Consider the following 25335-nt stretch of genomic DNA (forward strand, 5'->3'; position numbering starts at 1 on the left):
GGTGCGCGTGCGCGAGCGGCGGCGGTTCCGGGCGGCGGCGGCGGGCCCGGCCCGCGGAGCGCGGTGAGTGCCGCGGGTACCGCGAGTGCCGCTCCCGTCCCTGCCCGGCCTCCTCCCAGCCCCGTCCTCCTCCCAGCCCCCTGCGCGGGTCCTCCGTGCTGCCGCCGCGGGCCGGGGAGCGCCGTCCTGTCCCCGCGGCGAGCCCTTCCCGCGCGGTTCCCGCCGCCGGCGCCGTGGTGAGGGCGGAGGGCGCCGCGGGAGGCTCGGCGGGCGCGGGGCGGCGGGGCTGGGGCACGGCCGAGCCCCGGCGGGGCTGGGTCACGGCCGAGCCCCGGCGGGGCTGGGGCACGGCCGAGCCCCGGCGGAGCTGGGTCACGGCCGAGCCCCGGCGGGGCTGGGGCACGGCCGAGCCCCGGCGGGGCTGGGTCACGGCCGAGCCCCGGGGCGGCGGCGGGGACGCGGGAGGGGCTGGGGAGGGAGCTCCGAGCGGTTAGAAGCGCAGAGTTAAAACAATGTCAGACAAAACTGGAGCATTCGCGAGTTCGTGTCCCGTGGGCCGTGGCCCGGAACGCCCGGTTGTGAGCGGCCCTTCCCGTGCCCGTCGGTAGCCCGCGGGGATGGAGGTGCCCGTGCCTTGTCCCATCGCACCGCGCTCGGCCGGGCTCGTAGTGGCGGTGGTGCTGGGAAGTAGCCGAAAATAAAATGGAAAAGGAAAGGTGTGTGTTTTCCTGGGAGGTAAAAACCGTAAGTTTCAGTGTGCTTTTTAACACGGTAAACTTTAGCTGGCTTTCACAGTAATTGTTTTTTCTTTACGTGTGTGCTCGTTGGCGCGTGCCTCTAAGTGCCTAAGCTTATACTTTGTTATCACCCAGTGAGACTTTTATCTAAATAAATTCTGCATTGTTTTGAAGGTTTGCAGTGTTGGTGATGAAGGGCAGCACGATAAAATATTTAGTCTAAAAGCTGGTACTCTGCTTGGAGTAATGTACAGTGACTTTAAAACTTTTAGTTTTATCTTTCTGGTACGGCTGTGTAATACAGGAGTTTGCTGTTAAAAAAACCCTGAACTTACATAGCCTGATTTTTTTTTTTTTTTTCATTTCAAAGAATCATCTGAGGATGATTTGGGAGCCAAGGGGTAAAAGTGAAGTAGAGACCATCTGTTTCACCAGAGCAATAATATTTGGCTAAGGAAAAATATGAAATAGTAACTTGCTCAGATGAGCATAATGTTGTCAGCGTTTAAGCTTCCTCTCCTGTTTACTCCCTGGCTGACTCACTGGACACCATGTGCCTTGAAATTGTTATGATACATTATCCTTTTGTGTGTGTCATAATAGCTGTGTGCAATCCAGGGCAGCCAGGTGAAATCACAGCACAGAGCAGCAGTGACAGGGAGAGCTGCCACCTCCAGCTGCAAGGAGAGGACAAGGAGACAGAGATTATCCCCATCCCTCTGCATGAGTGACTGAGCTGCACAGCGGCTGGCAGAAAAGGTCTCAGTGAGGAGAGAGTTCTTTTCCTTGCTGCAAAAACAGTTTGTGCAGGGCTTTGCACTTCCTTTTGCTGAAGTTCATGAGGTTCCTGTTGAGGTCCCACTGGTGTTTCAGCCATTCATCCCAGTTTGGTGACGTCAGCAGACACGGTGAGGGTACCCTGCCACATCTTCCAGACCATTAATGAAGATATTAAACAGGACTGGACAGTCCTGTCCCTGGGATACATCGCTGGGGCCTGACCTCCAGCAAACCCAAAGAGCATGAAATTTAGAAAGATTTGAGGTCCTTTGCAGCTAGATTAAATGATGTTCAGGGTAGATTAAAAAAAAATACAACAGCCAATTTTTTTTTTTTAATTTAAAGCAAGGCTTTCTGATTGCTTTTGGTATTTGTTTGCATTTGTACTTGTTCACAAGCTGATACTGGTAAATTTTAACAACTATTTGTAACCATAACACCATGTTCTGATAGGACTGTTTAACTATTGCTGGGACCTAGACCTAAGGTCAAAAACTTTTGCTTGGCTTAAAACTTTATCTTGCTTTAAGAAAAAACTCTTGGTTTGGTTTTTTTTAAAGTGTATGTGTAGCACTGAGTCCCAAATTTGGAAAGAAGAGTTGTAGAAGGTTGATTGTTTTCAATAGTGTTGTTCCTTCTCACTTTCACTTCTACAATTGTTCTGGTAGCACTGTAAGACAAGTGGAAGAGTTTGGCTGGGCTGTAATGTATGTGCAAAATGCTGTTGACACTAAATTTGACTTTGAATTGTTAGTTCACCTAGAGTTGTACAAGAGACTGTTCATTTCATTCTTGGGTATATTAAAGCTTGTTCTGAGTCAGCTTTCAAAAATGTTCTACTAGAATGACCTCAGCTTTGTGTGCTCAGTGTGCTATTTTGAGTTTATTTTCACGCATTATGGTGCTGCTGGGCAACTAATGTTTTTAACAAGGATTTGGCCCTTATTTTCATGTGTCTTTTTTTCTGATTGTAGCAGTACATGGTAATTCCATCACCTCCTGGCCATCCAAATGATGAAATCAGAAGCTAAGGATGGAGAAGAGGAAAGCCTGCAGACAGCATTCAAAAAGCTGAGAGTTGACACAGCTGGGTGAGTAACACCACAGGGAGGCACAGACCTAACATCTTACAAATGGACTCAAAGGGAACACCCATGCTGTGAAATTTGAGGGAATGAGGTAATTGCAAAAGGTTAGGGACAGAAAGCTTTCATTGTAGTTAAACAGACTGAAATAAATTCACTACCTGCAGACTGCACTTCTTAAGGAATTGTAAATTGATTGTTGTCAGCTTGCAGTAGGTTTGAAAGAAACCTCACAATCGTGATCAGCTGACAATGTGCTTGAAATGAATTTTGGCATTAATCTGGCTGCCAGAGGTTACCAGTACTAGAGTCCATAGGACTAGAACTCTGCTGTTAAAATTAGGATATTACCATGGTCCTGAAGGCCTGTCATGGGAATAAAATCACATATTTTCCCAGGAGAGAAACTTTCTTTCCATGTCAGTAAGGGAGAGCGTTAGATTCAGTGCCTGATTCCCACACAAACTATTTTCATTGCTGTCACAAAATTTCTATTTATAACCAGAATCACTAAATGGGAAAGAATGGTTTTTGTGTTGTCTTGGTTTGTGGAGATCTGACACATGGCACCTACCTTCACTGTCCCAGGTGACAGAACACAAGTACCACATGTCTTCTGTTGGTAATGATAATTTTTACCTGAAATTAAGTAAAGGAAGGCTTCCATATAACAATTTTTTTTCTGCTGACAAATGTGCACCATTGTAGAATCTGGGATCCCATAAGCTGTTGTCAGTGATGCAATTACACTGTCACTGGAATGAAAGGGTAGATAAGGCAGCATCAAGGTGATAACTAGAATTAGCACAGAGCTGAGATTGCAAGTAGATGGGCTTCTAAAGTTATCTTTTGTTTAAATAATTAAACTCATTAGTAATGAATTACCTCTCATTCCTTCAGTATCTTTAGTACCATCCTTCAGCTGGGCAGAGTTGATTACTTTGGAGTTGTTACTGGTGCCTTTTGATCTTATGTTCTGTATTAGTTGTCCTTTAAATGGAAATTAGTTTTATTAATAGTTTGGATTCTCTTAACCCCACCCTAGATCAGTGTGTGGGGACTCATTTTCACTTTCCAGGGAATCTGTCCTGTGTACAAACTGATTTAGCATAGGATTTGGAAAATAATTTTCTTGGGACTTCCACTCTAATATGTGAAGTCACAACTTGAAAGAATTGTTCTTGGGTTATTGTGGGCCCTTCAGAATGGGAGTGTGGAATTAATTCATAGCACCAAAAAAAATAGTAAATCTACTAAGGCCCCTGCCTTGAATAGAAGCTGAAGGTCTGACACAACTCTGTGGCTCAAATAATTCAACTTGCAGGAGTATGAAGAGTTTTAGCTTATGTTGACAGGCTATGTTAGACAGAGGCTTAAGTGTTCTTCAGCTAAACAAAGTCTATTTATGTCCAAAGAACATTTATTTTTAGGAAAGAATGGCTTATTTGTCTCTGGAAAAAGAGACTTGTTTCTTCAGTGATGGTGTTTCTGCCTTCCCCTCTCCTGGGAAGCTGAAATTTGGCCATTGTGTGGGTTTGTCACTGACACGTGGGGCTGGCTCTGCAGCGGAGCTGTGAATGGCATCTCTTGGTCAAAGAGTCTGTTACACAAACCCTGGGCATAGGAGTGTGTCAACACTCATCCTGCTGATTTGGGTCTTTGTGGGCAGGTCTTTGAAACTGTATTCTTAATGATTTGGAGCAGTATTTTCTGGGAAATAAGATGCACAAAGGTTTATTTTCATAATCATAATGTTAACCAGTGTAGGTTGTTAACTCTTCATTCTGTCTCTCACAGATGTACCACTTCTCTCTCTGTGGGTGATGGGACAAGTCCCAGAGCAATAGTTAGAACAGTGGCAGATGAAACCAAACCTAAGAATGTGTGTGCTTCTAAGGAAACCTGGCATGGGTAAGAGAAGCTTGGGATTATCAGACTATTTCCAATGATACTGCCTTGAAAAGGAATTTTAAGTAGACAGTTTCTAGTTGGTGCCCCTCTAAACAAGAGACCTGAGCTGCCTTTAGCAAAGAACTTTATAAAATACTCACACCAGCTTTTTCTCTTCATATATGACTGCTGTTCTTTAAGTTAGGTGAAGTGAAAGGAGATGCTGGTCACTCATAGGTGGCTAAACGTTGTAGATATTTCTCAATGCAAATGTGAGCTGCTGGTTTTGAATCAGACAATCATGAATGCATCTCTTTCAATCATTGTTTGACACTGCAGAAGGTGTCGTTGTGCCTTGAAAACTAGATTAAAATAAAGAATTGGTTTCTAGAGTATCTTTGCAGAACTTCATGCTCATATGAAACAAAACCATCCTTTGCCCTTAATTCATTGGTGTTGTGCTCTTTTCTTGTGCTTTGTCCTTCTTGTAGTGATTATTTTGTCATGTCTCACATGCTTTACTCATTTTCTCACCTTTAAAGCACACTCTCTGGGGTGCATGTTTTTTTAGTATTCCTTTTATATTTTATACAACTGCTTGTCTAGAGCTAAGTCAAATTCCAAGACAGCAGCTTAATATAAGCAAACACTCCAAACCTAAAGCTTGTGCATGCAATATAAATGGAGGAGAGATTTTGCCCGGTGTTACTTATTGCCCAACAGTAAGTATTTTGGTAAATCTTCATTCCCTTTTTGTCTTTCCCTTGCAGGTCTGTGAAGAAGCCCTCGAGAGGAGTTGTGAGAACCCAGCGTCGCAGGCGTTCCAAGTCTCCAATTCTTCATCCTCCAAAGTTCATCCATTGCAGCACAAAGTCACATTCCACGTGCAGCCAGCTGGTGCAGAAGAGCCAGGCTGATGCCCAGGAGGACAGCAGTGGGTTTGGGATGCCAGTCCCAAAGGAAGCTTGTGCACACGAACACTGCAGCGTTGCTCTGGATGTTGGCCAGAAGGGAGCTGAGGAGTCTTTGGGAGTTTCTGTTGCACAGTTGACAGCGGAGAACACACAGGAGAACTCTCCAGCTGCAGCTTCTCCAGTATCCAGAACAAGCCTAAAGACTACAGAGCTTTCTGACTTCCAGTCTATGTCCAAGCTGAACACGAGTGAGCCGTGTGCATGTGCAGATAAAACCTGTCAGTGCAAACTGTGGCAAGATATGGAAGTGTACAAATTCTCTGGCTTGCAGAACACCCTCCCACTGGCACCTGATAGAACGGTTTCTGAGGATCACTCCCAGCTTTTGCCATCAAGAACTCCCTCAAGTTCTCCACGCTCTTGCTCTGAGCAAGCCAGGGCCTTTGTGGATGATGTGACAATTGAAGATCTTTCGGGATACATGGAGTATTACTTGTATATTCCAAAGAAAATGTCTCACATGGCAGAAATGATGTACACCTGACAGCAGCAGCACTAAAACCAGAAGAGTGGCTGATTTAAATCTGCCCTCAGGCACATCATGTGAATATGCAACCCACTCCCTGCTCACTGTGCTTGCAATAAAAACACTTCTTTGCATCTCAGCTGATGTTGATTATTTAGGCTGGACAAACAGTTTAGTTTCAGCATTATAATTTAAGCTTGGAATAGATAATGTGGTAAATGAACCTAGAGTGTATCTGCCTGTACTTAAGAGACCCAACACTAATTCTACTTTGTTTCCAAAATCCTCTTGTTGCTTTGTTGGAGTCCCTAGATTGCTTGGTGATAAGAGCTCTTCTTGTGAGACACCTGGTGTCACTCAGCTCCTTTGAAATCACTTTGACCTCAAGTTGTAAGACTCAGGCTTGTGGTTTTGGATGCTTGTGCCTCTGATTTTATTTCATAAAGGAGTGTGGCCATCTCCTAACCTCCCCTAGGTACTATTACTGGAAAAGTGGAAAGCAAACCTTTCACTGAATTTCCAACAGGCCTTAGAGACTTGTGTTGCAAGAGAAACACCCTGCTTCCTCAGGCGAGCTGCTGCTGTGGTTAACCAAAGGAAAAGTGAGGGCAAGGGCTGTGCTCACTGTACTTGTTATGGTGACCAAACCAGAATTTGCTCATTTCAGTGGTCTTAATTCATACACTGTCTGTCATTTTTGGGGGTTTTTAGCTTCTTTTTATCCTATTCTATAGGAGCAAGTATTATCCTTCCTTCAGGCATTAAAACGCATCGACTGCAGTGAACAGTTGTCACTTGTAGGGAAGTCTTGAGCACTGTCTCCACTCCAGTCTTGCTAAGCCATCATCACTTTAGCTGCCCTGCCCAGCTTTGCATTCTCCTGGAATTTACTGCTTCAGAAGCAGGCAGCTCTCCATACACAGTGTGCATCAACACAGTGTCTCTTTTATGAGTATCTAGCAAAGGAGCATCCCATCAAATAACATAATTGGTTGAGGGTGAGAAAAGTTGCATTTTGGCTTGTCTTTACTATTTGTGGTACCACAATTTTCTGACGTACAAGATGTGGAGAAGGAATGGAGACAAACATTTTCCTGCAAAGTCATTTGGGGTTTTTTTGCAATTTCTGTGGCAGCACCTGGTGTCTCAGAACAAGTGTCCATGTAAGTTCACCTGTTTTGCCAGTCCTGAAGTGTCACCTACACCATGCAGAATTTACCTGTGTCCACATCCCTTTCTGTGCTCTCAAATAGCTGCATTTCTGCCACCTGTGTTCTGAATTCAAGGCAATTTTTGGGTAACTTTTGTCTACAAAACTGGGCTACAAAGTGCAGAATGACTATTTCTCAAATAATTATTCTTAACAGTTCTCAAATGCAAATTCCAACCACAGCACTGTCATGGGGCTGAAAGTGCCTTTCAAGACTGCACTGCTTTTACCATTTCATTCTTTAGTGACCACAGACCTGTACTGCAGGGTTTAGGATTGCACTGTCCACTGCTCAGTACTGTGTTAAAGTGGACTGAAATCCAGGAGATGTAAAAATAGTAGAAAAATGTGAGCTGGTGCTGACTGAGAAGGGACACAAGCAGTGCCACTAGAGGTCAGCCCCAGGCTGGAGCTGGCTGCTGCAGCAGGCTCAGTCTTTGGGGAGAATGGGAATTTTTCTGCCAAAACAAAGAAATAAGAGCAGCTCTTATTTCTTTGGTGCCTCTTATTTCTGTGTGGTGCCTTTGTGCATACTGACTGTCAGTGCTTTCTGAAGTTTGTTTGGGTTTGTTGGTGGTCAACAAAAGCTCTTTAAATGCCAAAATCTGCATAAGTTATTAATGTTTAGACAAAGTGTGCAATCAGTTCACAACTGTGCTGTGTAATTAGGAAAAGTTGCTAAGTAAATAATTACATAGTCCTGAACTTGGCATCCTCTTGGGACAGTTACAACATCTTTGGGCTTGTAAGTGCTGGAACACCGTGGAATAGAAGACCATGAGTTGCTGCAACCGCTGCCTTAACGCTTTCTCTTCTGTTACCACAAGTTGTTTTCAGATGTTTTGGTCTTCGCAGAAACCGTAAAGCAAAACCTTCTGGTTTTGCTTTGAAAAAATGTGAATTTATGGCCCTTAATCATGCAGTAAGAACCTTGAAAACTTGCCTAAGTTGTCTAAAAACTTAGTTTAAAATAAGAAAAAAATTTAACTTGAACCAATTTCAAAATCTTTTTTTTTAAAGAAGGCTTTGGAGGGCTGGTTCTGCCAAGTGGCACTTCTGAGTCATGTTGGAGTCCGTTACCAAAGAGCTCATTTCTTCCTGTGGCTGAATAAAAGTGAAGCCCATTGTAATTAACTTTCTAACTTGGTCCTCACCTGTGTCTGCCAGTGTTCTGTGTTTATGTGCTGTCCATACACAGAGCTCTTGCAGTTACATATTGTGTGCTTCCTCTGTGCCTTTCCTTCCTAGAAATGCCAATGTGGAGATTGAAAGTTGAAAAACTGAGTCCGAACCCACCGCTGTCTGTGGCAGCTTTGCCCCAGAGTTTGGTGGGGTTTTGGGATCTCCCCTGGAAGGGCTGATAACACCCCACAGCTCCTGCAGCTTCTCAGTGTGGTGGTCAGTAAGGGAGGGGCATTTCTCCGTGGTCTTGCTGGGACAGTGTCTAGGAGTGGGATGGGTGTGCTGGAAGAAGAGAGGGCTTGGATCAGCTTGGTCTTTCAGTCCTTGTCCTCTGCCATCTGTATTTGATGGCATTATTACACACAAGGTGTCTGTCACACTCCGTGTGTCTGCAACTGTCTACCATCTTCACACACAGACTGACTTATGCCGCTGGCTATTAAACAGAAGGAAATTTGGGAAGTTCGTTGTTTGGGAGAGAGGGGTAAATGACTACTACTGAACTTCTTTGACTGCCCTAAAGCAGCTCTGGAAGGTCACTTTGGGAAGTAGCAGAGGGGCAGAGCGAGCTGTTTGCTGTGCTCTCACTCCCTGTTCTACCTCTGCCCAGTTACCCACGGTGTGAGTGACCTGGCCCCGGGCGCTCCGTCCCCGCATCCCGCGTTGCTCCGGCGGAGCGGGACAGCGGCTGCGGGCCCGGGGGAGCGGCGGCCCCTTCCCAGGCTCTATTTTAAGCAGACATTTACTTTCCCAGCCTCTTCTCCGCCTGGATCCCTGCCCGGGGCGGGGGACGGCGGAGGGGGGGGTGGGGTGGGATGTGTCTCTCCCCTCCTTCATAAAAGGGCCCCGAGGCGGGGGCCGGGCTCCAGGGGGGTTATTTTTGGGAGCAGCTCCTGGGATCCGATGGCCTTGTTAGGGCAGCGCTGACCTTTCTCCCGGCGGGGGAGGAGAGCGGGACGGGGCGGGCGGCAGCGGCCGGGCGGGGGAGAGCGGCCGGCTCGGGACCCCCATCCCTTCTCCGCCGCGGGGATCGGGACCCAATCCCTTCTCCGCCGCGGGGATCGGGACACCATCCCTGCCTCTGCCGCGGGGATCGGGATCCCATCCCTTCTCCGCCGCGGGGATCGGGACCCCATCCCTGCCTCTGCCGCGGGGCGGCTCCCCGGGCGGCCCATGCCCGTGCCCGCGGGGCAGGTACCGGCGCGGAGCGGCTGCCCCTACGGGGGGGCTGGAGCTCGGCCCGCCCTTCTCCCCTCCCTCTCGTCCAATTTCTCTCTCCTCCCGTGCCCCAGCCCCTCGGCCGGGCCAGGCGAGGCAGGAGCGGCGGCTCTCGGCGCCCAGCCCGTTCCCTCCGGGGATGCGGGAGCCCCGGAGCGCTGCCCCTGGGAACGCTGCCCGGCTGAGGGGCACCGGAGGGCACCATGAGCGGCGGCAGGTTTGATTTCGATGATGGAGGCGCCTATTGCGGGGGCTGGGAGGGGGGCAAAGCCCACGGGCACGGCATCTGCACCGGCCCCAAGGGCCAGGGCGAGTACTCGGGCTCCTGGAACTACGGCTTCGAGGTGGTGGGCATATACACGTGGCCCAGTGGCAACACCTACGAAGGCTACTGGTCCCAAGGCAAGAGGCACGGGCTGGGAATCGAGACCAAAGGACGGTGGGTTTACAGAGGCGAGTGGACCCATGGCTTTAAGGGACGGTACGGCGCCAGGCAGAGCATGAGCAGCGGAGCCAAGTACGAGGGCACATGGAACAATGGCCTGCAGGATGGCTACGGCACCGAGACCTACGCTGACGGAGGTAAGGGTGGCTCCAGACAGAATGGGAGGGGGATGAACAGTGCCACACCCAGCCTGCGACAACAGAGGTTGCATGTTGTCTCTGCTGAAGGGCTGACCTGGTCCTGTTCCCACTAGACAGGCACAGTGTTCTACAATGAGCCATTGGGGTGCTTCAGTCAAAAGGGGAGCTTGGGCTGCAGCCATCTCGTCCATGTGCGTGCCCTGATTTTCCCAGCTGGGCACAGAATGTGCAGCTCACTGTCTGCAGACCTGAGGGAGGATCGCCCCAAGCTGCCCTTAAGTGTCTCTTTTGGCAGTTAATGCCAACCAACTCGATTTTGCGTAGTCTTTGACTCCTGGTTCCACAGGGACTGATTACTGCAGCTTCTGGCTGAACCACCCCAGGAATTCCCAGCTGGTGCACCACAGCAGTGATCTGTGTGCTCGCTCATCAGGCAGCGAGTTGTGAATGTTCTCGTGTCGGATATAAGCCACCCACAGCATCCCAGCACACCTTCCCTATGCATCAAACACTGCCTGCATGCCTCTGATGAGCTGCCTGCACATCTGCTTTGCCAAAGACTTTTGATTGAGTCTGTCTAAGCTGTTTAGAATATGTAGCCACACATATTCCCCAAAATAAATCCCTCTGGTTATGTTGAAGGTTTCAACCTTCACCACTATGCAACTGCACCACGTAGTCAGATATTTGTTGTGCTGTGTAAATGCTTGGTCTAATTGTGTTCCTGCATTAGTGGCAATTCTGGGGGTTAGAAACATGGCAAGAATTTCTGTGCAAGTAATTTAGTAGCTCTTCAGCATTGTAATGTTCCAGGCTGCCACATTTAGGATAGCTAAATAGAGAGGGTGATTTGAAAGAAATACCCTTCAAAATATGGATGAAAATTGTATCTATATTTGTCTAGGACAGGCACTGGAGTTAGTTTATAAAGCAAAATTAATATAAATCCTCAGAATGAAAAGCATCACATTTATAGACATTAGAAAAATTGACTAATTTAAGACTGGCTTTCAGAGCTATGTTTTTCATAAATATTTCTCAATGAGTTGTCTGGGTTTGTGGCTAACTTTAAGATTGAGAACACAGTCTTGAAGTTGGCCCATTTTCCTAGTGCCCTTAGATGTTGTAGGTACAGAAACGAACTGACACATCCCTCCAGCTCCTTAAATTTTTGCCCCTTCTGTCCTGTGGCCATGGAATTGTTTAATGGGTGCAGGTTGTGTGCAGGTTGTGGCCTTCATGTGAGGCCATAAGAGGAGTAGGTGACATGGAAGATGTGCTCTAATGAGTAAAGAGCAGCAATCAGGTAACTGTCAGCAGCAGCTGCCATTGGGAATTTCATTCTGGAGATGTCAAGGTCTCCTTTGAATTTGCATGGTTGCTTCCTTGCTGCTTCCTAAAATGCAAATCCTTCTAAGGGTGAAGGGCTACTGGAATTCCAGTTAATGTTCTGGGGGAGAATTTTGAGTAGCAAGACTTGACACAGGGGTTTGATTAGCTATGGGACAGAAGAGAGGGAGAGATGAGCCAGTGCTCTCTCCTGCAGGGATATGGAACATCCTGCTCTGTCAGCACAGTGCTCCACAGGGTGTTTGTCCCTCACCCAAGAACGTGCCAGCTGCTTGGTCCCTGGTGCCACTGGAGGCTGGCAGTTTAGCCCTGATCCCTGAAGATGTGCCCTGCCAAAACACTGAGCTCACGAGGGTTGTGCTGGGGTGCCCAGTGGCTGCTCCATGTGCTGGGTCATCACACCCTGGCTGGTCTGAGCTGCTCATTCAACACATGAGCTTCTCTGTGGCACAGCAACGTGGATAAAACTGCAGCCAAAGCCAGGGATCACCATCCACCATCACATCTCAAGGACAGGGGTGGAATGGTCTCACTGACCTGCGAGACCTTTTCCTGATTGTTCTCACCTGCACACAGCAACCACCTGCAAGATCCAGATGTGGCCAGACTGCTAATGGGACCCATTCATGTTTGAATTTGAGGTTGCCAAGATAGACATCTGGAAAGGCTTTGGATATCTGCTGTCCCTTGAGTAGGGGACACGATTCCCAAGCCCCTTGGAAGCCAGCCACACGAGGAAAAGGGCTCTGGGAATGTGCAGCCCTTGCCAGGTCGTCAGAAACTTTAGGTCATGGTTGGAGTGTTTGCAGATTTCAGGGAAATGTAGCTGATTCTGATGTTTTAAAATAGACTTTATATATATATATATATATATATATATATATATATATAGACATACATAAAAATTTACATTTCAAAATACACTTAAAATATACTTATAGGGTTGTCTGTGTATAGGGTTGTCTGTGTTTGAATCTTGTGTCTGGCCAAGATTTCAAAAAAAGCCTAAATCTGGAGTGAAGCTTTTTTTAATCCCATATAGATTTTTAGTGTCTAATAAGAACCAGGGTCATGGTACAGTTTAGTCCAGGCACTGTGTGAGTTATTTTCTTTTCTCCCCACTACCAAAAGCCTATTTTTGTGAAAGTTGTAAGAGACTGATGGCTTTAAGGGGATTGAAATCAGCCAAGGGGCTCAGAGCTCCTGGTGTGGCTTGCAGATACAGTGACATTCTGATATATCTCTCTGTATCCAAGCTGGATATACTCGCGTGTGCTGCTGTCACCAGGGGAGAGCTCAGAGCCCTTTAGAGGGGCAGAATGCTCTGGCTGAAGCAGACAGTGAGTGGGGTTGTGGAAGGCATAGCATGAAGGAACTCATTGTTCTGCAACATAAGCTATGAGTAAACATGTAGTTATTTGGCTTTGCCCGGTGAGTTTTGTCCATGCTGTAAGGAAGGCCTCATTTTTTGGATACTTTTGCGCATTTGACTGTGAGTCAAAACTCTGAGTCAAGTCTTACTGCAGAAAAAATGCTCACTGAATCATGCTGCATACCCATGGTCCAGCCCAAAGCCTGGCTTTGCTGTACAAATAACTGCTTATATGTGTGGAGGGGAAAAAAACATCACTTGCAATTAGTGCAGCCTAAAACCAACTTATTTTTGATACTGCAATTTGTTCTCAACGGTGCTAAGGAAACAGTGGTGTCAATTAACCACAAGGAAACAATTAGACCAGTCAGTGATCACAAGACCACAGAAGAGGGGAAAAGAAATGCAGAAGTGCTTTACTGGGGAGAGGAAATGGATGATAGGGAGCAGTACAACTCTTTCCTGTGGCAGGGCAAGTGCACTGGAAAGGGGCCTGGACCAGGACAGAAGGAGCATCCATGGGATTGTGGCTGAGAAAGGAGGAAAGGAGCCTGGGAGAGCCACGATGGTGCTGGCTTTCATCTGCTGCCTCTGTAGCAAAGCTGAGTGTGACCCATGAATTAATATAGTGAATTTTTTACCCCTCTATGTGGTTTTCTTTGCCTCTCTTTTCCAGCAGAACCCACCAGACAGTACTGCTGGCACCAAAAGGCAGCACTCTGTTTGTGCTGGCCTGTCCTGCACATGGTGCTGTGCATCATTTAAATGTCCCTGGCCATTCACGCTGAGTTCTGCCCTGCCTGTCATCGCAGTATCCGGGTGACAGCAGGGGACTGTAGGGCAGGGAAGCGATTTGAGCTGTTTGCATTATTCACATGGTTGTTTGTATTATTTACATTCATCACTAATTATATGGGAGCCTTGAGACAGGCTGGGAAGGGGAAGTGTGTCACTGCTGGTGATGGCATCTTGCTGCTGGGCTGGAGGGCACTGGGAGCTGAAGCTTTTGCCTTGGATGCTGCTGGGGTGAAGCAGAGGGTGCTGACACCCCTTTGGAGTGCTTGGAGTTGAAGGCTGCAGGGATGTAATTTCCACTGATCCCACAATTTAATCCTTCCCATCCTATGAAGTTACCCAGGCAGCATCACCTGCTTTTGGCTGGGGCTGTGCAGAGGTGATGAATCATATTCCTGGGGGTTGCAGAGGAGCAGTTTTCATCATTAGGACGAGTAAAAATGCAGCCAATAAAGGATTACTGGGCCCCTGTCCCTCACTAATCACACCCTGATGAGATGAGGTGTCTCTGTCCCGCTGCCTTGATGAATCACCAGCGCTGATGAGGGAGACAGGGAAGTAGGCTCCCTATCCTAAAGAAAGATTGATTTGTTCCACATCCATTGCTTTTAAATTATTTTTTACAGAACCTCAGCAGTGCATGGGCCCGTGGCAGCCTGGCTGGCAGCTCTGCGTGCTGCCCTTGCCCAGGCTGTGTCAGAACTGGGGTGTGCAGGGGGCTGGGGGATGTGCAGCCCTGCTGCAGAGGGATTTGCAGAGCCCCATTTTCTGTGAAGTGCCCGCACTGGGCCGTGTTGGTGAGGCAGGGCTTGGCTCTGCTCAAGCCTTGCGTGCCCTGACGCACGGCACGGCCGCCGCCAGCCGCTCCCTGCAGCCCCTGGCTCCTCTCCAGGGATGCCTGATGGCCCTGCCCTGGCAGGAGCCTCAGCCGGGCAGGGAATGGCAGCACCAAGGGCCGTGGCAGCGCCTGCTCGCCCCCGCCTTGGCTGGGCAGCTGTGGCAGCGCCGTGTCGGTGCCCTGCGTTCACCCGGGCGGGGCTGGCAGCGCTGGTCGCAGGACAACACTGGCGCTGTAGGGGCTGAAATCGGGGAGCAGAGAGCAGCCTGCAGAGCTGAACGCTGCATTGAGGGTGGCACTCCATCCCTGCTGCCCGGGGATCCATTGTGCCATGTGGCTTTCCCACCCAGCTGGCTCCGGTGCAGTTGAGGGGGACAGAGGGGGATTTGCTGGAGTGCAGCAGCTGCTCTGAGCTGACCCCTGAGGAGTGACTGAACCCCCTTAACCTGCAAGATTTTCCAGAGTTCCTTTTCCAGGGAATTAACATGGCGGCATTACCAGCTGCAGCCTGATACGTGTGAAGTTGTTCCCATCTAGGAGAAGGTCTCCAGTGTCACCCTGATCATGTGTCAGCCCTGCTTGCTGGCTGGGCGGGTGGGATGGAGCACTGACCTCACCAGGGAGGGACATGGGGGCACTGTGGGGGTCTCTGTAACTTCAGTTTGCACTAGGAAGACTCATCATCATTTCATGGAGAGGGATTTGGGAGCATGGTGAGGAAATTCCCAGATGCCTGGGATCTCCAGTGATGGTCCTTGACTCCTGACTTGTGCCCAAACCCATGCTTATTTTTACTTATTTTTCCCCAGAAGAGCTTTAAACTCATCCAAGAAAATTGAAAATGGCCTCTTGCTCTGACAGATGGCTCCCCATGGCTGCCTGCAGTCTGCAGATGCCACATACAACCTGAACCCCTACATTTCTGTAGGGGAGACCAACTGTTTACAGGGACCCCATAATCCCCTGTGTCACAGGGTGGGCAGGGGCTGGCTGGGAGCAGCTCACCCAGGGCAGCAGCTGCTGCTCACTTGGGCACTTCTTGTCTTTCCTGGCCCTCAGCACTGTAAGTTAACACTCCACAGGCAGGTCCAAAGAGGATTTCAACGAAACCTGAAGCTTGGGAGGAGAGATTATGCTGCAGAAGTGGCCTGGGAGACTGTAAAATATGCACTCCCACGATCGCCAAAGAAGGAACTGGATTTGCTCCTTGGGGAGCAGGGTCATCCCTGGGCTCAGTAATAGTGCCTGAGGGGGGAGATTAATGCCTCAAAGATGGGTCACCCCCTTCTATCTCAGCCCAGCCCAGCTGAGTCTCCCCAGAACCGTGGGAGTGCCTGCTCTCCCAAAATTATGTGTCTTCAGGTAGGTGACTGTTTTTTGCCAACCAGGTTTAGGACAGATGTCTGTGAAAATACCCCCAGCACAGCTGACCCTTACATGAAGCAGCACTTGGGAGAGTAAAGGAATAGAGTGGCCTTTCCAAAAGCATTTGTGCTCCCCCATTATCCCCTGCCTGTGCTCCAGGCTGAGGGAGCTGCTGGCAGCCTCTGTTCCACAGGGTGCTGGTCTGGGGTGGCCCATTCCAGGTCCTGCAATGCCAGGAGCAGAACAGAATGCTGCCTTTGTTTTGGGTGGTTTGCTGGTTTCTGAGGCAACTGCTTCTAGAGACTGGTGAGAGCCAGGCTGGAAAGATGGCTCATCCCATCCCATCCCATCCCATCCCATCCCATCCCATCCCATCCCATCCCATCCCATCCCATCCCATCCCATCCCATCCCACCCCACAGGGCTCAGGGATGCTCTGACCTCCCCTGTGCTGGCATGGTGGTTGCTGTGGCTGAAGGCTGCCTGCTGCCCCACCAGCCCCCTTCCTTTCCCAGGAGCTCTTTATGTGGGGTCCCTGATGCAGCTGATTTAAGTCTCTTGACATCCTGGTGAGAAAAGTCAAGCTGGAAGTCTCCAATCTGCTGGAGCCTGTAAATGTGCTCACCTTTGGGATCAGGGGATCTGGAAAGGAGAAGTGTCCCAGTCCTTCAAGGTGTCGCTGCCAAAGTCCTGCTGGTTCTTAGCAGGGTTCTGTACCCAAGGTGCAGCCCTGGTCATTGTCCTTTCTGTGTCTCCCATCATATGACACCATCTTCCCACTCCAGCTGGGTCTGGAGGAGTGGGGAGGGGTGCTGCTTTCTGGGGCAGAGCTGAAGGAGCCCCACACAGAGCTGCTTTTCTCCTCCCTTTTTTGCCCATCTCTTGCTTTGTGCAGTGTGGCCCAAACCTTGATCTTGGCAACTCAGAGAAGCCATAAGTCAGAGCCAAGGGGATGTGCTTCAGGCACCAGGGCAGTCCACGCACATGTGGGATCCTGACTCAGGGGCCTAGAGCTGGTCCTGGCAGCCTGCAAGTGACAGACTGCAGGACAGGCTGAAAGGGACTGTCACCAAGCCAAGGTCAGATGTGCCACTGCAGCTCACATGCCCGCTGGGGCTGCTGCCATCCTCCGCACAGCCCAAACTCCACCCCTGGGGGCTGCTTCCCGCTCCATTCTCTGGATGAAAATCCAGATCCCGTACAGTACGTGGCTTTGGGTTTGCAAAGTGTCCCTTTGTGCCTCAATCCCTTTGAAACGAGCTGTCCCCTGCCAGCAGAGGCTCTTGGGCTGGTGTCCTCTGCTCCCTGGGCGCCGATGCTTTCGCACGCGGGTGAGCACCGGTGGAGCTGAGTGCAGCCCCGCTCCCTTCGCTCTCCCAGGACCAAGCTGCTTTCTCACGCTGCCCGTCTTGTCTCCCTCAGGCACGTACCAGGGCCAGTTCACCAACGGCATGCGGCACGGCTACGGCGTGCGGCAGAGCGTGCCCTACGGCATGGCCTCGGTGGTGCGCTCCCCGCTGCGCACCTCGCTGTCCTCCCTGCGCAGCGAGCACAGCAACGGCACGCTGCCGCAGCAGGACTCGCCCGCTGCCCACCCCGAGAGCCTGCCCCTCTCGCCCACCATCACCCGCGGCGGCTTCGCCCTCAGCCTCTACGCGGACGCGGAGGCCGGCAAGGCCAAGAAAGGGGGGCTCTTCCGCAGGGGCTCCTTGCTGGGCAAGCTGAAGAAGTCCGAGTCCAAGTCGTCCTTGGCCAGCCAGAAGAGCCGCGTCAGCTTCCTCAAGAGCGAGAGCGGCATCAGCTCAGCCGCCAGCGATGCCACCTCCACCGTCAGCCTGGGCGAGGGCGCCGAGGGCGAGGAGTACACCCCCTTCGAGTCCGACATCGATGCCACCACCACGGAGACCTACATGGGCGAGTGGAAGAACGACAAACGCGCCGGCTTCGGCGTCAGCGAGCGCTCCAGCGGCCTCAAGTACGAGGGTGAGTGGCTGGACAACCTGCGGCACGGCTACGGCTGCACCACGCTGCCCGACGGCAAGAAGGAGGAGGGCAAGTACCGCCACAACGTCCTGGTCAAGGGCATGAAGAAGCGTGTAATACCCCTCAAGAGCGCCAAGATCCGGCAGAAGGTGGACAGGAGCGTGGAGGGGGCTCAGAGGGCCGCGGCCATTGCCCGGCAGAAGTCAGAGATTGCGGCGTCCAGGTGGGTGCTTGGAGCTCAGCACGCAGGTTCCCGTGGGGATGATCCCCTCCCATGTGTTCGGGAGATGTCCCTTTTCTCATCCCCTCTTATGTCCCCCTGCAGCCCTGGTCTAGGAATTGTTACCAGCCCTGGACAGCAGAAATTGTTACCAGCCCTGGCATGCAGCATCCTGATGCTATGCCAGGCTGTCAGAAGTGCTGGGCATTGATGGGGCAGCCTGAGAAACAGAGGGTTTGATGATGATAATCCAGCAGGCTCATGAGCAGTAAGACGTGTCCCAGGCAAACTGGGGCTGCAGCAGAACACAGTTTGGCCCTGGAGCCCTCAGTGTGGCTTTGGGGAAAGTTTGTGGGATGCATTAGGGTTGTCAATTTTAGCAGCTGAGTGTAATTGCTCTGCTGTCCCTGCTGGGATAGAAGAGAGAGGAAATAAGAGTGGCTTCAGGGTCTGCCTGGAAAGGGCACGGGAAATTCTCCTCCTCCAGCTCACATCCCTGCCTGTGTCCGAGCTGTGTTGGCAGTACACTCCTCCTGCAGCATTCCTGCCAGTCTCAGAGCTGACCTGGCAGAGAACAGAGATCTGGGAGCCTTCCTCTGCCTTGGGGAAATGTGGTTGTAACAGTCCTTGAGGTTTCACCTGACCTCACCAAGAAAACCTCACCCTGCACAGGCTTTGCTCTGCTGCGGGGCAGTGGCTGTGACTCCATGGCTGTCCTGTCTCACTCCTTTTAATTCCTGTTTAGTTATCAGTTACTTCATTATCAACCAGAGGAGGGAAATAGGCAAGGAGGACATCTATTCCCAAACCCCATTCTACTCCTTGGAGAAACCCCCACTTTACTCTCCTGGCTGCCATTTCTTCTCCAAACTTTTGTGGGGAGCACAATTGATTTTTTTTAACAAAACCCAGTTGCCTCAGGGACTGGTGGAGAAAACCCAGCAGGATTGCAAGTGAAGCTCCATGCAGGGCCAGCTAGGATAAAAATAACAGGCTGGGGTGGCGTGGGGCCTTGGATGCTTCTGGCAGGGCAGACTCAGTCCAACACCAGCTTTGCCGTGCCCGGGAAAAGCGTGTGGCTACGGCGTGAATAAGGAGCTGGAGCTGCAAACACTGCTCCCCAAGAGCTTGGCTGGTTTACACAAACCTCTTTTTATTATACACTATTTACACTTTGGATCAAAAGCGGCTCTGCAGTGTTTTCAATCAGGGGCTGGAATGCGCCCGCTGCCCTGGCGGGGGACTGCATCCCTCCCCAGTGCAGCCAGGGAATAATTTCCTATTAAGGAAACCTTGGAGCTGGAGGAAATAAGATGTGGAAGCTGGTTTCCTCCAGGGAGCCCTCAGGCAGCAGACCCTGCAGTGGTGTGGCTGCTGGGCAGGGAAGGGGTTGTTGTGCTTGCTGGCAGTGTGAAACCCCAGTCCTGCTCCTCAGCTTCTCAGCCTCTCCGCTGGGAGAGGGAATTCAGGATGCCTGTCCTGTAAACTGTAACTCAGCATTGCCGTCAGTGTTTATTCCTGGTGTATCTTGCTCAGGGCAGAGCTGCTCTCTCTATCTGATGCCTTTTGTAAATCCAACTCCTCCCTCCTCCTTTCACCTCCGATTTGGGGTAGACAGTAAATCTCCATAATTTTTCCTGGAGAAGGTCCTTAGCTTAAACCCCAGCTCTGCCACAACTTTTGCTTTGGCCTTGAACCTTGCCTCAATTTCCACACCCAGGGCAGAGTAATTGCAAACAGATTGTGAAAATGGATTATTACAGTTTATAGAAGGTCTGCACTATCATTAGCATTGCCTGAGCTCATAACTGTGAGGTGAATATTTCTAGATGGAGCATTCATGTTTCTCAGCTGGCAGTGTCCCTTACCCAAAAAAATGCCTTTGAGGCTACATCCATCCATTCCTGGGGGAAGATACGATATTTCTGTATGTAAGATTATTACTAGGCACTAATTACCAGGACACAGCAGGTGAGCTGTGCAAATTCCCAGCTACCTCTGCACACCTGTGCTGTTGTACACGGATGTTTGAGTTTCTCTTGCTTGTGGCACTCGGGGGAGCCCCTTGCACAACTAAACTGCTGTAGCATCCAGCCTCCTGCTGTCTGGAGGTGAAATGCCAGATTTCTCCCTTTTGCACCATAAAAGGCTCTTTAGGGATAGAAATTCCGAGGAAAACGAGCACTGGAAGTTGCCTGGACCAGTTGCACTGCAGGAATCCCAGGCACGTGCTGAGCCCTGGGGTGCACTGAGGGGTGCCCTGCCTGGGAGCTCTGGGCAGGAGAGCAGTGACAGCCAGGGACGATGGTCAGTGCAGTCACCAAACCTCCCCTGCCCCATGCTCTGCTCTGAGGGTGTCTGAGGCACCAGGCTGCTTCACAGCTCCTGTCCCAGTGAAACAGTGCTGTTTCACTTTGGGTGTTCCAGCCAGGGCTGTGGGCAGTGCCAGCTACTGCCTGTCCTGCTGCCTCTGCTGCCCCTGCAGCACTGCCCTGGCCTCCTCAGCTCCCTCCTGAATCCTCCTGGGTTGGCAATCCAGCTGCTTTCCCAGTTGTGCAAGAAGCTGAGGACATCATCTCACTGTCAGCTGAGAGAACAGCTCTGTTTTTCATTATTTCAGTGGAAATCCTTTGGCATGGGGCCAAGCTCTCCTGAGCAGCCCATCCAGGTCAGCCAGCTTCACCCCATGCCAAGCCCATTGGTGCTGCTCAGATGTTGGGCAAAAACCCTGGGCACGTCCCTCAGCAGCTCTGCGGATCTGGAGGGATGGAGTTGATGGAAGCTGGAGCATGAATCCTCACCCAGGAGAAAACCATCTTGGAATGCATCCTCTGTGGCAGCTGGCAGACACAGCTTTACCCCTGCCCAAGGGTAGCCACGGATGGATGTGGGCTTAACACACTGAACACACCACGAGGTGTTCATTAGCCCTGCCCTGTACTGCTGGAAGTCCAGGACTTGTTCTGCTGTGGTCCCAAGGGACTCCTGTCAGAGCCAGGACACATCTCTTCCTATGGTGCCAGGTGAAGGCACCTGCTGTGTCCCTCCTACCTCCCCTCTCCCACCCTCCATCCTCAATGGGAATTCCTTTGGAAAAGAATTGGGGTGGATGGCAAGCATGGGGAGAGCCTGGGATGGCAGCTGGGGCTTCACCTCCTGGGAGCTGAAGCAGACAAACTGGCTGGAGGACTGTGAGGAGGGAACAGCCACCACCAGACCATGAGTGAGCTGGTTCAAAGCCATGCTGAGGTGTGAAACAGCTGCCCTGCAGCTTTCTGGGCTCGTGGGTTCGTACAGAATAGGGTGCTTTGTACCCTGGGTACTTGAAGCTCCTTGTCCTGGGGAGCAGAGAGTGTTTGCCTGTCAAGTGGTGAGAATTTTCCACAGAATAGAGCATGGAAATGGTTAGCTTTCATCTCTTCAGAATAGATGAAAATAAAATTAAATAAAATAAAGTAAGAGGAAGAGCAGTACTGTCTGCAGGGGAAACCTTTGATTTTTTGAAATGCGTGTGCTCAGTAGCTGGGCAGCTTTTACAGGGGTTTTTCTTCTCTCTGGTGCTTTTTGAGGGCAAAATGAGTGTAAATACTGCAAATCCCACCTCTGTCCCATTGCAGCAGTATCTGATATGGTCTGCTCTTGCACATGATTGTGTTTCCCAGTGACTTGGACCAAAATCAATGGAGGGACTTGGCCACGTGTCCTGCAAGGCACGGGTCTGGCCAAGCTCTGAGATCCTTTGAAGGGTGATGTCCTGGCAGGAACACTTCCGATAAATCTGCTGGATGTCACGGGATCAACAGGAAAGCAAAATATTCGAGGCTACAATGGCTGCTGTGCTTCACCAGTTTGTACTCGTGTGCTGGCCCTGTAGCCCCTGTGTAGTTTGTACCTGGAGAGTACAACTACGAGTGAATACATTTTGGATTTATTTTTGTTTTAATGTAATATCAATAGATATCTGTAGGCATTGCTAGATTGTGTTCTGAAGTGTGGGACATCAGTTCCTGATTTAGTGGGGTTCGCTCATTAGGGTGAGCCTGGGCTCTGTGAAAGCACAACAGAGCTCCAGTGTCAGGCATGACATTGATGTGGCTTCCCCACCACCAACCCTCAGGCGTTGCTCAGTATGAGCTGTTGCCTGGTTTTGAAACCCAAGTTGGTTTTCTATCCATACCCATGACTTTGGGGCACATCTTAGCTCTCCCTTCAAATAACAAGAGCACTTGGCAGCTCCTGTATCACTTTCCAAGCCTCTTCTGCCTGGCTGCATTCCCAGCAGCGTCGCCGCTGTCTCCCTGTGCTCAGCATTTCCAGGCTGCGTGGCCGGGCAGCAGCGAGCGTCTCCTTGGGGAACGCGGCTGTGTGGTGCAAATGACGTCCCAAAATCGCTGGAGTCAGCAGAGGCTCCTGACTAAATAAGGGCAGGCAGAGCAGGGCTTTATCAGCATGGCCTGTGTGACAGCTGAGAGCTGGGGCTGGGGCAGCCCACGCCGCTGGGGCTCGGCTGCGCGCTCCCACTCGGAAGGTGCTTTATTTGGCACGGCTCTGCCCTTTCCCCACTGCTCTTGGGGCTTTAGGCTGCTGGTGGGGAAAGTGGGCAACCAAAGGGAGATCTTCCCCAGACACCTCTTTGGTGAGGGGTAGTGTGTGTCCAGTGCAGCGCTGGGCTGGTGGCCACAGTGGCCTCGGCGCTCCTGGGGCTGACAGCACAGCTCAGCTTCCCCTGAGACCAGATTTCAGACCTGGGATTTTAGGTCTGTTGAATCAGACTTGGGGTTTTCTCTAAAAAGGCAAGAGATTTTTTTTTTTTTAATGTGCTTTTAGCCAGAGGCACAGGCATTAGACACCTCAGGAGTTCAGCACATTCCCAGACCTTTAGGTCTAAAGCCAGAGGAGGGCAGGATGCTCATGGCCACCCTGTGAGAGTGGGCAGCAGCAGCATCTGTGGCTCAGGACAGCTCCTGCCAGGACAGGAGGAAGCAGCTGATCCTCCTGTGCTCTTCCAGCCTCACAATCTCTGCTCCAGGACTCCACAGCTCCAAGTGTGGGTGGAAGGTGTGTAATTAGGAGCCAGCAGCAGGCAGGAGATGGGCAAAGCTCTTCCCAGCCCCGGGTGGGTTACTGACTGTTATTTGCCAGGGAGGGACAAGAGTTGGGAGCAGTATTTCTGCAGACACCAAAGATCACAGATGTCACAGCCTGAGCTCTTATGGGGCTTAAATGACAAGTGCATGGAGGTGCAAGGGGACCAAGGACTACCCCTCACTTCCCCATGGGTTGCAGTGGAAGGGTCACTTCTAGCAATGTACAGCCACACCTGGAGACAGTGGAGTGGCCTGAGCTGAGCACAGCTCCTGGATGGCTGGGAATTCTGGCTGCTCCAGCAGTTCTGATTGCCTCACAGCCCCCATAATGGGAACCTGCAGCTTGGTACTTCCATGGACAGGGTTCAGAGAGTCAGTGTGCACATGGACAGAGAGAAACAAGGGCAGCCACATGGCTCCCTGCTATTGCTGAGTGCCAGGACACAGCATTGAGGGGATGCTCCTCAGTCCTGCTGTCCCAGTGAAGATGTTTCTCACAGAGCTCAGTATGTTTATAAAGAGGATAATCCTGTTTCATCACCCTTGCTGAATAGAAACCCAGTTGCTGGCATCTATTTCTGCACCAGCCAAAGCCCAGGGCTGGGACTCCCCCACTTTCTGTGTGGCACAGCAGTCTTCAGCTCTGCAGAAGTACTGCTGATTTCAAACCTCTACCCAATCCTCATTCCACCCATCCACAGGAGCCATGCAGGGAGAGGGCTGTAGGGCTTCTCTGGACTGGACAGCAAACCCCAGTGCAGGGGTCCAGAGCCAGGATCAGACACCCACCCCAGCTGCAGGACACCCACAGTGTGTCCCCACACAAAGGGGGGCTGTGTGTGAGGCTTTTTGGGCTGGAGGGATTCTGTGTCACTGGGTGAGTGGTGGTGTGATGCCTTCACCCCCTTCTTCCAGCCCTCTCCCAGAACAGCCTCATCCAGGCTGGCTGCAGCTCCAGCACTGACACATTTTTGGCCCACGGTGCTCCTTACACGGGATGTACTCCGACTCCAGAGGAGGGTGCACGGCTTTATCTGCTTTCCACCCACCTCACATGAATTTCCTCAGGCACTTTCATTCCTTATTAGGGTAAGAGGGAACATGCATTTTCAGTAGCTCCAAGGAGAAGGCATCTGCTGGACAGCACACAGCTTTCTCCAGGGCTTCCTGAGTTATCAGGGTTGAGGCAAGTGAGGCTCTGTCTTGCAGGGATCCCCTCAAGAGCAGCAGAGAGGATGGCAGGATGTCAGCCCTAGGGATGGGTACAATTCAGATAGCCAGCCAGGCAGGGAAAGTGGAATTAGTGGGCTGTTCATTTTGACCTTGTGGGAAATCCTTATCTCAATGGCTTACAAACACAGAAAGGGAAAAATGAAGTGTGATTTTAATCTGCAAAAATGACTGTGGAAAATGATGGCATCTTGTTCAATTGATCTGCTGCTGTGTGGAACAAGAAGGCTCTGACTCCCATCCAAATGCTTGTAATCAGCCAGCAGGGAGCTGGGCTTTGAAATCATTGAATTCAACCATGCTTTGCTCAGAGATTATCCTCATTTCAGTGGAATGTGAAATAGCCTTATCTTGAAAAAGAATTAATATTTAAGTAAAACGTCCAATTTAAATAGAAAGCCTGCGATGCAGAAACCCTCCCTTCTCCTGGAGGAGGGGCATTTTTTTCAGCTTATCCTGGTGCTGAGCCAGAGTCCTTTGGCTTTCTTAGTCCAAGTTTATTCATTTTGCTCCTGCAAAGCCTGGTGATTCTTCACTGGGGGCTGGCAGGGACCTGGTGTCCCATGTGCCTGGGTGCTCTCAGCAGCCTTGGGTACAGGTGCACGGGAGCTGCAGGCACTGAAGCCTGGGACATGGACTGGGTGACCTCACAGCTCCCAGCTCCATCTCTTCTTTTTCCTGGACTCAGATCTGTGAACATCAACTCAAGAGACCTACAGGACTCGGAGAAAAAGGCTCCTACTTTAAATTTTGATAAGTAATTTGGGGTTTGGGCAAATGCAATATTTTAAGAAATATGCCTTCATTTCCTAAAAAATTATCCACTTTTCTTTTTTTGACTGCTAAAAAAAAAAACAAACCACAAAACAGATACAGCAGTTCCTCACTCTTTTGGTTTGGATTACTGAAATCTGAAAAACATTTGATTTAGAAGGTGCTAAAACTTTTGGTTGATAAAAACAACAATC

General features: G+C 50.5%; 2 protein-coding genes across 10 annotated transcripts in view; both read left to right on the forward strand.

The window, feature by feature from the left end:
* The first annotated feature begins 5 nt into the window (after nt 1-5).
* On the forward strand, nt 6-6071 carry LOC110476152 (oxidative stress-responsive serine-rich protein 1). Of its 9 annotated transcripts, none has more exons than XM_085558046.1 (4): nt 6-236; nt 2492-2608; nt 4400-4513; nt 5263-6071. In XM_085558046.1, exons 2-4 carry the CDS (start codon nt 2529-2531, stop codon nt 5948-5950), a joined length of 882 nt encoding a protein of 293 aa, XP_085414172.1. In that variant the 5' UTR covers nt 6-236; nt 2492-2528; the 3' UTR covers nt 5951-6071. The 9 variants fall into 9 exon arrangements, with proteins under 9 accessions (XP_085414172.1, XP_021396550.1, XP_085414176.1 ...); XM_021540875.4 differs by having other exon boundaries at nt 6-63; XM_085558048.1 differs by lacking the exon at nt 6-236 and adding an exon at nt 437-744.
* A 3552-nt stretch (nt 6072-9623) lies between these two features.
* Nucleotides 9624-25335, forward strand: part of JPH2 (junctophilin 2) — a 31056-nt gene continuing 15344 nt past the window's right edge. Inside the window, exons 1-2 of the mRNA XM_021540926.4 lie at nt 9624-10124; nt 17270-18053. Coding sequence (XP_021396601.3) covers nt 9746-10124; nt 17270-18053 — 1163 coding nt within the window. The 5' untranslated portion in view covers nt 9624-9745. The remainder of the gene's footprint in view (nt 10125-17269; nt 18054-25335) is intronic.

Source organism: Lonchura striata, chromosome 20 (assembly GCF_050655825.1).
Source record: "Lonchura striata isolate lonStrDom1 chromosome 20, ASM5065582v1, whole genome shotgun sequence".
In the NCBI taxonomy this organism is placed as follows: Eukaryota; Metazoa; Chordata; class Aves; order Passeriformes; family Estrildidae; genus Lonchura; species Lonchura striata.

Coding starts and splice junctions, on each gene's coding strand:
- LOC110476152 (XM_085558046.1), top strand. CDS start 2,529: ATGATGAAATCAGAAGCTAAGGATGGAGAAGAGGAAAGCCTGCAGACA. Junction 2,609..4,399: donor CTGAGAGTTGACACAGCTGG/GTGAGTAACACC, acceptor TGTCTCTCACAG/ATGTACCACTTCTCTCTCTG. Junction 4,514..5,262: donor TCTAAGGAAACCTGGCATGG/GTAAGAGAAGCT, acceptor TTTCCCTTGCAG/GTCTGTGAAGAAGCCCTCGA.